This window comes from Aythya ferina (assembly GCF_964211825.1).
Source record: "Aythya ferina genome assembly, chromosome: 1".
Taxonomy (NCBI): domain Eukaryota; kingdom Metazoa; phylum Chordata; class Aves; order Anseriformes; family Anatidae; genus Aythya; species Aythya ferina.
In genome coordinates, this window is record NC_140296.1 from 158,510,392 (window position 1) to 158,524,654 (window position 14,263).

Genomic DNA, 14,263 nt, shown 5'->3' on the forward strand with positions numbered 1-14,263 from the left:
ACAGTGCTTAACAACCAGAGCAGGAAGCTGGGCAGGAGACTAAAGGCTCCTTATGTCACCTTAAATGTATCCATTGGTGAGTCTGGCTGTTAGAGTGTTTGTGTTGAGTTTAATTCAAACACTTAAGCAGTTTCCATGCCTTTTCAGGGAGCGCACAGAAACTTTATTCTAATTCAACTGGAACAGCTGGAGCATTAGGATCTGCTGCCTCTGCACAACAAGGGTGATATTTTATTTTAAAATTTATCAACTACTTTTAGTTTTTCTATTACGTTTTGACAATGATATACTTAGTATTCGATATACAGTCCGTGTTTTTCCTTTCACAATGTTTCCTGAAGTTGTCACAAGTACATTCCCCAATTATTTTTCTCATTATTGAATAAATTACTTCTAAGTAAAACAATACCAACTACAACACGTTGGTGTTTAAAATTTGTGAAGAAAAAAAAAATAAGCAAACAACAACAAAACACCAACACTTTGAAATAGTTTGATGATGATGGTGGAAAGTAAGATTCCTTTTTAAAAAAATACACAGGGATGTAAGCCAAGCCCTGCAGCAAAACTGATTTCAGAGCAATGCATACTTTAAGAGAGGATGAGAAAAAATACATCCACAAGCAAAACAAAAAGAATATTTGACTGTGGACTTGCAGAAAAGTTATTGCTTCCACAGCTAAACACTCTGATTTGCATGCTCTCCCCCTGCTCCCCAACAACAAATGTACCAAAGAAAACATCAGCAAAACAAAACAAGCAAACAAATAAAACCATCACCAAGAACAGCAAAACTCAGCAGTGAATTTTCATAAATCCTCAAGAATCTCTTTCCTCCTGGTTTCCACAATTCATGAACACCAACTCTGTTACTGTGCCTCAGTGACGCTAGGTGGCACTTCAGAGTAGTGCTAGGGTCAGAAAGACTTTTGTAATCTTTTCTGGGTATTATGCGTATGAAATTAAAGATGAATAAAAGTAATGCTAGACTCAAACAGAAATTTATTAAATAGGCTTTTTGGTTATTTTTCATATAAGACTAAGAAATAACCAATGCTATCTGTCTGGAAAAAAAAAAAAAAAAAAAAAAAAAAAAAAAAAAAAAGGATTTTAACAGATTTATTCACTGTTTTAGGTCAAAAAATCTATTGCCAGATACTGTATTTAGAGGATTTGAGAAGCAAACCAGGGAGGGAACTGAAGAAAAACTATAGGCCTGGAAATCAGAGCAATGTGGTCTGTGAAGTATTTGATTTGATACTAAGGATTTAAAAGTTAATCCTTTCCTGGAAATTAAATTAGATTTAATGTCATCAGTAATCAAGTATGTGGTCACTGTCCATAACCAGGTGGATGTTAGAAGAGACAAATCAGCTTTCTTGTGTCCTATAAACCAAGCATTTATGAAGGGTTTAATTTGGATGTTTTCTTGTTAAGTTTTGAAAAATAAAATTCTTTACTATTATTTGGTTTTGCTAACATAAAAATGTATATATATCTTTGGAAAATCTTAAACTTTTGGGATATCATTAATTATAATGATAATAATAAAAAAGGGGGGAGGGTGACAAAGGGAAGGTTTCTTCAAAAGCAAAATAAGAACTTCAAACATTATTATCAAGATAAAGTAAGGCATTAAAAAGGTTGCTTCTTTAAGATATTGTCTTTGTTTACATCTTAGTTAGTCAATTCAGTGAGAAATTAGAAAGAGATTTTTTTTTTTTTTTCAGTTAAAAACCTCCTGCAAGGATTTTAATTAACATTCTAATAAGATTAATGAATGAGGGAAAAAATTATTCATTTAAATACCATAAAACAGTAGAAAATAATGTCCATAATTGAAAAGTCCTTTGAATGGGAGGAGTTGAAATTGAAACTATTTTGCAGGTTTGTTCCTAAGTGCTGTGACAAATTATAGGCATCATTAATTAAAGATGACAAAAATGCATTGTTGTCTAATTTGATTACTCTGTCTTCTTCATTGTAAAAATACAGTTATGACAAAATATGTCTTTAAAAGCAAAAACAGGCAAGGTGCTGTTTTGTGTGTGTGTGTGTGTATTTTTTTATTATTTTGTATTCAGTGGAAGCAATAAAAAGTTGTACTTTTTTAAAAGTTGCTGTATTTTTTAATGCTGTTAAATCCTTACATCATTCTTGTAGCTGAGCATCTGTCACGACACCTTCTCATATCTCTTGTTTTCACCAGCTTGAATTTTCAGATTATTAGGATATGTTTTTTGGATAGGCTTCCTAGAAGAATCTATCTAAAATCTGAGAGGTGGTCATCTGTTTTGCCTGTAGTGATCCTTCTGTGGTCCAGGGTTGCAGGAGGGGCTAGGATACCTCAGCACATCCCCAGAAAACAAGCATTTTATTCCTTTATGAGAACATTATGAGAGTAATTCCATGGTTGATGTGGTTGATTACTATCTTCATTATTTATGAAGGGACCAGAGATGGACTGTTTAGACTAAAGTTTTTCTATTTTATATGTCATTTTTTTCTACCTGACACTTTATACCCTATTGTAAGCCTTCCCCTCCCCTCCCCTCATTTGTTCTGTATTAAAAAAAAAAAAAAAAAAAAAAAAAAAAAAGTTTTAAAAGTATTGGGCTTCCCACTTCTTTGAAGTCTTTGCAGATGTTGCATGTAGTTTGGACCCAGTATAGGATAGTTATATCTGTCAGTTAGATATCGCAGAGTTGGCTGCGTTATGTCTGGAAAATGAAGAGCGTGTTTGCATTCAGAATTGACCACCTACAATGATCTTGCTGGAGTCTCATGCTACAGGAATTACTTATTGTCTTTTATTATGGAGGACTGGGAATAACAAAAATCCTATTATATTTCCAGTCCTTTATTGATGGCAGAGAATGAACTATACGAGGAATACCTAGTGCTTAAGAACAGAAGGCAAGTTTGGTGAGTTGGTATTGTATAGCTATTACACAGGCAGAGGAGGACCAATTTCAGATATTTTCCTTTGGACTTAAAGTCGCTTCTAGTTTGAAAGAAAACCTCTGTAGAGATTTTTAAAACTATGGAGAGAAAAAGGGTAAGTTGTATATATGTTCACATGAAGCTTTATGTAATAGGTTATTTGTATTATTTTTAAATACATTTCTTCTTGTAAGTTGTATCTGTTAATTTGAATCATGTGCATATTAACTGTGAAATTCAAGCTAAAAAAGGGCTATATCCTTTATTGAAATGCCAATGTTTAGCTGTCTACATAAAGTCTCTTTTCAGTAACATCTAAGAACCAAACATACAACTAAGAACCAAAGAGTAAAACCAACCCCCCTCCCCTCCACCCAAAAAAAAAAAAAATCTGCTGATTTTCTGGAGGGTTTTCCCTCCAGTTTTATAGATAACACTCAGAAAATGTGAAACCCAGAAGAAAATCAGATGCAAATGTTGGAACTCATTAGTTTCCTCTTTAAAACAAAGGTGCCAACATGCTGACACATAGTTTCAGAGAAGAAAAAAATAAAATAAAAAAAAAAAGAGAGAGAGAAGAAAAGAGCTTTCACATAACCTGTTCTTACTATAGCTATCACTACATCAAAGAGGTTTATTTTTCTGGACTTAATCATAATTAAAGTTATGATACATTATGTCATGCTGTCAAAACAAAAAAAATAAAGACAAACACTTTGGAGTTTGCCTGTATTACATTATTCTTTAATATAAATGACATATATGTTTTACAAATTAGAGAGATTGACTTTGGAGAATTAAGAGGCTGCAGAAGATTCTTTTAAGGTGATATTTTGATTGAGTATATGTTTAGCTTTGTAGATTGACAGTAGAAATGTGCAGCCTACCTTTGATGTGTTTGCTACCCATTACAATGTTTTGAAGAATCTCAATTTGCACAGCTTCAAATCATTCTCAGAAGATACTTCTACAAATGGTGTCCCAGCAAAGTCCAGATAGGCCTTGCAATTTTTATTTTATTTTTATTCTTATTATTTTTGCTATTCTTCTGTTTTTGCTCATAATTTAAATTCCACAAATTCATCAGATAGGGAGCCTGCATATCTCTGCTCAACAGTTAAAAACAGTGTTGAAGAACCCAAATCAGTAAACAATGATGACAAATGTACAATGTAGAACAAGTTAACAGGGAATTGTTACTATTTTTGTTTTAGATATATACATGGATTTATACCAATGGACAAACCCTAATACCTTTGTCTGCAAAGCAACCTCACTGAAGTCAGTGAAACTACTCTTGTGACTAAGTTAAGAGAGATTATCCCTAAGGAAATGTAGTAATTGAGCTCCAGACATAGGTTATAGGTTTTGTACTGCAGACCACTTATTTTGTTCACTAGGATTATGTTAGACTAATCCTGAATAGCAATGCTCTAAAAGAATGTCAAACTTAAAAAAACTATGTGTACAATATGAATTTATTTTTATTTTTTTCCAAAATAATGACATTAGCAACAATTTTATTTGCCTTTGCTAAATAGATACATTCAGAATTAGCTTAGTATTATAGTGATATTTTAAAACCTCCAGGGCTTGAAATAAATTTAAAGGAGGTAACTCTCACCTTCTCAAGTCTCAAAATGACTTGAGAGTCCTTTTTTCCTCTATTTGTCTTGTGTGGCTATAAAAATATGCTCAATCACTATCTTTTTTTTTTCTTTTTTATATATCATAACTTGACAAATATTTACTCCGAATCTCATATACAGTGGAATCTGAAGAACTGTAGCATTCAGCAAACCAAAAATTACCACAGAAAGCATGCTGGAAAAGAAGGCTGAAATAAGTCAGTTTAAAGCACAGTCAGTAATTCTTTTTTGATGGCATGTTTTATCTTGTAGATCTGCAATGATTAATTTATTTTACATCAATGGATCATCTCCACTTTGAAGTAAACTTTCTGGTATTTGGCAATAATTGTTAGCAACAATTTTTTGAACAGGCCTATTACCTAAATAGGTACTTTAGCTGAAATACAACTGAACCCCATCTTTAGAAATCTATTTGTAATTTCCAATCTGTATTGCAGAGCGTTCATGGATACACCGGAAAGCAGAGGGCTGGATTTCCCAGTATTGCACAGGGTTGCTGAAGAGACTCACACCGGAATACGTTGCCTTTTTGGTGTTGTATCCAAGAGGGCAAAAGTCGTTGATACCAACGGAAGCAATTTTGTTGTTATGAAGATAGACCACCTGAAAAGTATTGAAATGCAGAAGTGAGAAATAAAGCTTCTGTGGCAAATAACATAAATCATTTAATGTCAAATACTTGGTTAGCATTGTGCAATACTATACAGACTGACAAAACACCCACTTTTCCAAACAAACATTTGATTCTTACTTTTTGAAATACCTAGATTATACCAAATTAGAAATAATTTCTAGAGAAAAAACAGAAATCCTGCAAGGGAGTCCAGTAGTAATACTATCATTTGATTACACTGTAACTGAAAGGGAAGTCAAATGTTATATTATTAATATAGTGCTGTGGTTCAGAAGCATGTGCTGTATATAAAAATGTATTTGGTGTTGATTGGTTTCTCTCCAACTTTCTCTCATGACTCCAAAATTAATTGCTAATAATAATTAAAAGAGCGGATGGTTAATTTGCTCCATAGAAACTATTTCTGATGAGTTTTCCCAAGGTAAACTCAGGCAGCAATTTCCATTTGGGAGTCTTCATTCTTGCGGAGTTTACTTTACTGTAAAACCTCAGTTTAAGTGAAGACAGATTTCAGCTGGTTCTTGCAGATCAGTTACACAGAGCTTAAGAATATTACTGGTTTGAAATATATATTTCTTATCTTTGCCTTCCCAAAGGCATGGTTTTGTAGGGTACCAAAGGGATGGTTCTTGGGAAAAAATAAAAAATGACACTGAGTCAAATCAAACAAAACAAACAAACAAAAACAATGGAAGAAATGTTCTCAGTAAGCAGGTTTTCTGAGCAAAGAAGAAATAAGAATACACGAATAATTCCGTATTTGTTTTTTACCCTTAGAGATACAAATTAATGCCTACAGGTCTACACACCTCCATAGCTACACCCACACAAAAACCAGAATGAGTACTCCCGTATTTTGCAATTTTTCTATAACAATTCAATGGTTTACAAAACTTGAATCAAGTTACCTCTTGCACAAATACTTTTCTGTTCAAAACTGAATAACCATATATACATATCACACAGAGTCTTCCAAATATTGCTCTCTGAGGCAGTATAATAAACCATACCTGTATATATTTGTGTTCACCCAGCCCACTAGGTACTCTGACAAGTTCATTGTTATTCAGATGAAGCTCTCTCAGATGAGGTACGTTGTTAAGAGAGCCGTTTTCAACTGAAGAAATACTGTTGAAGCTGAGACCCAATCTGCAGAAAATAAATAAAAATACAAATAAAAAATGATGTCAAACTTGCCCACTTTATCATATTTCTTCGAGTGTTTACATCTATATACTACTGCAGTAGGAATGACCAGGCTAATTATGCATGAAGTTTAGACTCACCAAAAGAACTAGTTTAGAAAAGTACATTTAAATGTCTGACATCTGATAAGATCTATCATAATTATCACTAGTTCATTCAACCTTTGTCCATGGTACTGCATACTTTCATAACTTATATTACTGATGCCATTGTATGGCATCTTTCTGTGGCATCAGTAATATACATAGTAATGTATAACCCCATAACCATTGGCCTTTCTTTAAAAGCTGAATAAAAGTTTCTTGCAGGACTTTAGGAGCACTGGCTTTAACTTTCTTGTCAAAATACATAACCCATGGTGACCAGAACTGTTAATTTTAAATCTTCACCACATCCCAAAATACGCATGAGTTAAGAGCCATGTGGCAAACTGGAAACTGGAGCTGAGTCATATGTGATGATCTGCTCATCAGGACACAGAAGTGGGACATTACACATTTTCCTCATGTTCCAAACCAGACCTTTAAACACTGAATCATCCCTCCCAATTTATACTTCATGATCTTTGTTTATTAACACAATTTATGTCCAGTTTGGAAAACCTAGTTCTATCTGCACGTCTCTGTGTTAACACAATTTAAATTTGCAATCATCAGACTGTGTATTTATTGATTTGTGTTTTTTTTTTCAAGACACTCATAAGTTACAATGTTCTGTGTTGCAGTAAGGAATTCAGTGGTAATTCTGCAGTTGTTGTCAGTAAGCGTGCTGTCCTTTGAGAAAATTACCTCTGTAAAAGCTAGATATACATCATCTAGTTTGGGTTATTTATTTATTATTTTTATTTAGGCAATCCTTTTATAATTTTGAGAAAAAAGTATGTGGCCTACTAATAGCTGAAACAATTAAATAATTTAATATAGGTGATCAGAATCCCTATGATAAAATAATTTGCTATGGACGAATTTAAAGAAAGTCTGATTCACAGCAATCTACCGTAATTCTTTGTAGCTTGTGCCTGTTTCAGAAGGCAGAATCTGGATCTAGTACAAAATCACAGAACTAAAAATTCTTTCTTGATATTTATAGCAGAGATGTTTCTAGAAATAGGAATGTACAAGAACAGAAACACATTTCAGAAATTTTCTTTTAGGGATAAACAGTCAAAGAAAGATCTTGCTAGCTAATGTTATGCATAAACAGTAATAATTTTAAATATTTAAATATTTTAAATATTTAAATATTTTTATTATTTAAATATTGAAAAGTTATCATATTATTAAAAGACAAAGGAAAGCTTAATGAGATCTCCCATTCACATCAATGAGGATTTCATTTACTCGGAGATCAATTCACAGCACCCTTTATTTTTACTAGATTTTGGTAGGGAAAATTTTTTATTAATCTAATTTTAAAGTTATTAGAACAAAATTCCTGTAGAGAAGAGTAGCTTAAGTTTTAATAAAACTTGGGAGATTTGTTTCTACAGAGCAATTTGCAATTTGGCCTGGAGATCCACAGAATTACAAAGGCTTTCGGGAACAGATATAAAGAGTAAAAAAAAGAAAAACAAACAAACAAACAAACAAACAAAAACAGAAAAAAAAAAAAAACAAAGACAAAATTTAGGCAGAAGACTATAAGTTCTTAGTGAACACGTATCTGAATTCTCACTTTATATGCAGGTCTATAAGCAGATGTCTCATAACTAGGGAGAACAGCATGAGAAAAGCAGGACTGACTCTCATATTTGTCTGTTGAAGAAAAAGTAACCCATTTAGAGATATTAAATATGGAAAAGATCCAGCTCTGGATTAGCTCATGCAGGGAAAAGCTTTTGAGGAAGAGTAAAACTGGAGGAGTCTATACTAAATATAGACTCCTATTATTATAAATAAATAAATAAATCTAACTCATAAGCAGTGAAATTACGTGTAATTTCATCTCATCTAAATGTGAATGAACTATCAGTCACTTGGGGCTTTGTTTACAAATGAAATAAGACAAGATTCCTATGTAAAGCACAGGTTGACTAAGAGTAAATAATTAATAGGAAATAATATGATCTTCATTCCTCCTCTCCCCCTACCATTTTTTACCCACATGGTAAAAATGGGAGGACATTGGAAAGTGACTCTTGCTTACTACATTGACAAATTTTATTTCCTTTAATGAATTGTTAACATAGTGTTTCAGCTCATTTAATTACAGCATTCCACATCAACAAAGCCACATCTAAAAATGGAAGAAATTCTCAGATCTTTTTCATATTCTTTTTTCTCCAACAGTCAACTTTTTGTTATATGCACTTTAAGAAACTGCATTATTCAAAGCTTGAAATGTATGCAGCTAGATCTTTTCAGTAGATTTAATAGGATCTAGATTTTAATAACAATATTTGTATAATGTGTGTACTCCCCTGTGGAGCTCCTTCCTCAATGAAACCAGGAAAGTCTTTGTTCAGTCTACATTCTTGAGATATATATATATATATATACATATATATATATATGTATATATTCCACTCCAGCATTATATGAAAACTTTTGAAAGACATAAGAGTATTTTTACAAGGAAAACAAACAAACAAAAGGAGAATTATTGGTGGTCTGTTAGAATGCAAGAATTCAAGAGAAAATAAATGGTAGATCTACACCAAGTTCATGCATGGAATAGTTTATGATTTAAAACACACACACGCATGAAAAATAAAATAAAATAAAAATGTTTCTCATAGGCTGACTGTATTTTAGGGCAACTATTAGACTCTTGAGCACTGTTGATACAATCCAGGAGAGTGGTCTCACGCATGTTTCTGAAGTCTTAAACACATAAATAAAAATAATTTTGGGGTAACTTATTTTTGTTGAACTGGAAGAAGAATCATATTTTCCTTTAGATTTATCCCCAATGCTGTTCTGTAGCTCTCTCTTTGCTCCCTTCTTTCTACATGTCTGCTGTGTTATGTCCAATGCCCTCCTTTTTCACCAGGTCTGTATTTTGCCTTACTTTACAGCTTTGCAAAAGAAGATTTCTGACAATGCTTAGATTTCTTGCTTGACTGCAGGCCAGAGAACAATTTAAAAACTGGTGCCAACTCAGAGCAGCTCCACATTTCCACACCACAATCAGCAGAGTATCTTGTTTCTCAGTACAGCACAACCACAATGGCAGCAGCACAGGGACAGATATTTTTAGCAGTCCATTAGCACTTCTACATGCTGCTTTATGTCTAAGGAAGGAATTCCAACAATATTACCCATGATTTCCAAAGATTAATGTCAAAAAGCAGAAAAACTGCATCATCTGAAGGACAGCACACCTCCCCACAGTAAAATAAATTACCGTCTACCTGAGAAATTAAGATGGTTTGTTAAGGTGGTTTGTTTATTTATTTATTCAAAGTTAATCATTTGTCTGATGGATTGGATCCAATAATTTGAGTAATAGTCTTGTAGATCAAGTACACCTCCATTTTCATAGAAGTGTTTTAAAGTATCATGGTATTAAAAGACCATGTATTACAGGCTCATTTTCATATTTTAGCACGTTATTTAATGTGAACGAATTCACAAATAATTCGGTATGTCTACAACTGTTCTTCAGGAATTCTCCTTATACTTTTCAACAACTAGAGAAATTTATTCAACAACAGATTCACATATTGCCAAGGTATAATCACCACGAAATATGGTGAACCTTTTTCATTTGCATTGTATGTTTTTTGTTTTGTTTTGTTTTATCATATTATTGGATTCATTACAAACTTGTCTTTTTTGAGAAACAGAGGAAACATTGGCAAAAGGTCTGTTAATTCTCCTGTAGTTTTTCCTCAGTTTCCAGAAGAATTTGCATAAGCTATGTCCCACATAAACTGCCTAAATTACCAATGGAAATACAATGAAGGAAGTATGACATAACAAACAACTTTAATTGCTTTCTTTATTTTTATTTTGTTGTTGTTGTTTGTTTTTTTTTGTTTGTTTGTTTTTAAATCAAAGAAATAGTTGTCCCTGGCATACATTATTCATAACTGAAAATAATTGTGAAGTGTAGTTAGAAAAAGTGTTTTGATCTGTTATTTCAGTGCACAAGTCCTTAGGAGATTTTTGTGCTAAGCTATTTACTGCTCCAGTGATAATAATGCTGATGAAGCCCATAATTATGTTTTCTAAATGTATCTGTGATGGTTATAATTTCAACTAACATTTATATGTAAAAAGACAAAATGAATTATTACTTAGCCAAGTTGGTGAGTCCAGACAGGCCTTCAGCATCAATTTTGCTGATTTTGTTGCCATCAAGATGAAGTTCAGTAAGGGATGGAGGAAGTCCTGAGATAGGGAACATCATAAAATTACTTTTGATAAAACTGGATTTTATTTATCTATTCATTTTAATGGACTTGTTTTATGCTGAGGCTCCTTTTACAGTTACAAAAATGATTTTTAGCAGACTTGGCAAGAACAATGAATAGAACAAAGCACTTTCACAATCAGGGGATCTGGATGCTGCTAGTAACAATTTATTTGGCATGAAATAAGTCCAAGCTCCTAAGGTCATCAAAGTGCATTTAATTCTTAAGAAGCAGTTAAACAAAGTTTTTCATAGATATGAATTCTAGCCTTTCTGATTATATAAATAAGACATATACAATAGTGCAAGAAGTCTTCATTTTAGCCAGACTATGCATGTATAAAAATATATAAACACTTCATGCCTAGATATTTAATAAATAATAACAGCAGAAAATGAGATTACATAGATGAGGAAAAGCAATGTTAATGTTATTTTTAGTGGGGTACATATTAGTGTGCAAATTTTGTTTTTCAGGGGAAAAAAAAAATGCTACCACATATTTTAACTATCAGAGTTTCCCCAAAGGAAGGGCCAAAACAGGAAATGTGGCAAGAAAGAAACAACTAGTATTAACTTTCAAAAAAGTAGAGCTACTTCAAAACATTCTGCTGGCTGAAGAATGAATAAATTGAATATAATGTCCTCTGTATTGGAACCAACCTACCTTCCTTCCTTCCTTCCTTCCTTCCTTCCTTCCTTCCTTCCTTCCTTCCTTCCTTCCTTCCTTCCTTCCTTCCCTCCTTCCTTCCTTCCTTCCTTCCTTCCCTCCCTCCCTCCCTCCTTCCCTCCCTCCCTCCCTCCTTCCTTCCTTCCTTCCTTCCTTCCTTCCTTCCTTCCTTCCTTCCTTCCTTCCTTCCTTCCCTCCTTCCTTCCTTCCTTCCCTCCTTCCTTCCTTCCTTCCTTCCCTCTCTCCCTTCTTCCTTCCTTCCTTCCTTCCTTCCTTCCTTCCTTCCTTCCTTCCTTCCTTCCTTCCTTCCTTCCTTCCTTCCTTCCTTCCTTCCTTCCTTCCTTCCTTCCTTCCTTCCTTCCTTCCTTCCTTCCCTCCCTCCCTCCCTCCCTCCCTCCCTCCTTCCTTCCTTCCTTCCTTCCTTCCTTCCTTCCTTCCTTCCTTCCTTCCTTCCCTCCTTCCTTCCTTCCTTCCCTCCTTCCTTCCTTCCTTCCTTCCCTCTCTCCCTTCTTCCTTCCTTCCTTCCTTCCTTCCTTCCTTCCTTCCTTCCTTCCTTCCTTCCTTCCTTCCTTCCTTCCTTCCTTCCTTCCTTCCTTCCTTCCTTCCTTCCTTCCTTCCTTCCTTCCTTCCCTCTCTCCCTTCTTCCTTCCTTCCTTCCTTCCTTCCTTCCTTCCTTCCTTCCTTCCTTCCTTCCTTCCTTCCTTCCTTCCTTCCTTTCTTCCTTCCTTCCTTCCTTCCTTCCTTCCTTCCTTCCTTCCTTCCTAATTTACAATGAAATGCTTTTAAAAATTGAAAACGTTTCTGTTTTACATTTGTTTCTGTTTTGTATGTCTTTTGGCTTCAGCTCCACAGACTCATGGAAGGATGATTTTATGCTTGTAGAGCTTCAGTTAATTCTGGGGGGGTTTACATCTGTATAATGTTGATCAGGTTTACAAACCAAAGTTGGAGGGTGAAAACATTCTTCCACTTTATTTTAAGCATGAGACAAGGAAAACAAAAGAAAATAAAATGGCTTACTTTTGACAGTATACCTCTTGTGGAGCTTCTCATAAGGGTAAAACAATATTTTTTTTTCAAGCAAATAAAAGCCAACTGACCAAAAAATGAGCTGTTTTATATTTTATTTTATTTTATTAATTTTATTTTATAGCAGTCAAGTAGTGTATACTCTAAAGACTTCCATAATTTATTGATGTTAAAGTTTCATGAGCTGACTAAAAGTCACCATCTTACACCTATGTAGATCTCTCAAATATTCACTGAAGTCCTTACCTTTTGGGATGCTAGTAATGTTGGTGTCTGCGATACGGATATAGGAAAGCCTCTTCATCCCCTGAAAAGCTCCATTTTCAATGCCAGAGCTCTTGAGTGGATTTGTGCCTAGTTCTGCCAATAAAAGATGTTATTGAGCTGTGCTTCAGTTTATTTATCAACGTCCATTAAACTTCAGATCTCTAATAGATCAAAGCTAATTTGGAGGTACAATTCATTACTTTTCTTGGCTTTCTATATGTATATAGATTTTATGTATAAAATTACTGAGTGAACTAAGAACATCTTAATACACTGTGTTGATTTTGTTACAATTTATTATGCTCTTACCTAAGACAATCACTTGATTCAGTCCATTAAAGACTGCTTTCCTCAACTTGGAGATCTCATTTTCGTGAGCCCGTATCTCTTGAAGAGACTTTGGCATGTTTTCTGGAAGTTCCTTCAGGTTATTTTTGGACAGGTAAAGTCTTTCCAGTTTCTTCAGCGGAGCAAAAGCTGCTGGGCTTATTTTGCTGATTTTGTTGTTAACAAGGATTAATGCCTGTGGAATAATAATGAAGGAGATCTTACATGGCTACTGGAAAATTATCTTAAGAATGAAATATTAAAAACAAATACTTATTGTTTTCTGGTGTCTTTTGATCATTTTTTAGCCAGTCTAGTGAACTGAAGAAAATACAATGCAGTACTAAAATAAATAGATTAAGGACTACTGAAACAGTAAAAGATAAACAAGGCTTAAAAATAACTACAAAAGGTACTTCATTGCTGAGGTATATGCATCTTCTGTTAACACCCAGAAGAATCATAATTTATATCCACATTCATATAAAATTAAAATGTTCTATTTGTCTTAACACCTCACCCACCCCCCACCCCCTCCCTCACCCCTCCAGGCAGATAAGTGGGGAAGCAGTGTTGTTTTTTTCTTCTGTGTAGGAATCTAATTTATTTTCCCCCTAACTGTGATATATAGACTCTGGGTAACTGTAAGAAAATTAGATCCCTGTACAGTCAGGGAAGGGAGGCCTCCATGAAAACTCTGTTAACTGTAATAGGTGGTCTCCATTTTGAAATAGGTGATCTCCATTTTTTGAAATTTTACTTTACCGCTGACTTATATTGATTAATCAACTATGACATAAAAGAGGCAAAGTCCCATTACTGCCAGAAATGTAATTAAGGCTAATGGAAAAGATTTCAGATATAACAAATATGAGAATGAATCTTATAACATCTGTTTACTATCTACTTATAAGACGTACAGCTTTACATATTTGTGCAGTGAATTAGGTATAATGGACTATATAGATATGGATAGCATTATCTGTTTACACTTATTACTGGAAAAAAACTATAGAGCATTTTTGTTAACTAACTCCATCATGCCATTTTTCAGAAACAGAAGACAATAGTTGTTCATACACTCCCCCAAAATGATATTGCATATATTATAGTTAACATTCAGTGTATCTTAATACTTTTTTAATGTTTTCAGAATTAAACTTTTATTGGTATCTGTGT

At 33.8% G+C, this 14,263-nt stretch overlaps 1 protein-coding gene across 1 annotated transcript in view; it reads right to left on the bottom strand.

The window, feature by feature from the left end:
• Positions 1–3,665: 3,665 nt before the first annotated feature.
• DCN (decorin) overlaps positions 3,666–14,263 on the bottom strand; it is a 38,169-nt gene continuing 27,571 nt past the window's right edge. The window contains exons 4-8 of the mRNA XM_084506550.1: positions 13,067–13,280; positions 12,737–12,850; positions 10,676–10,769; positions 6,240–6,378; positions 3,666–5,198 (exon numbers count right to left, since the gene is read on the bottom strand). Coding sequence (XP_084362676.1) covers positions 5,004–5,198; positions 6,240–6,378; positions 10,676–10,769; positions 12,737–12,850; positions 13,067–13,280 — 756 coding nt within the window. The 3' untranslated portion in view covers positions 3,666–5,003. The remainder of the gene's footprint in view (positions 5,199–6,239; positions 6,379–10,675; positions 10,770–12,736; positions 12,851–13,066; positions 13,281–14,263) is intronic.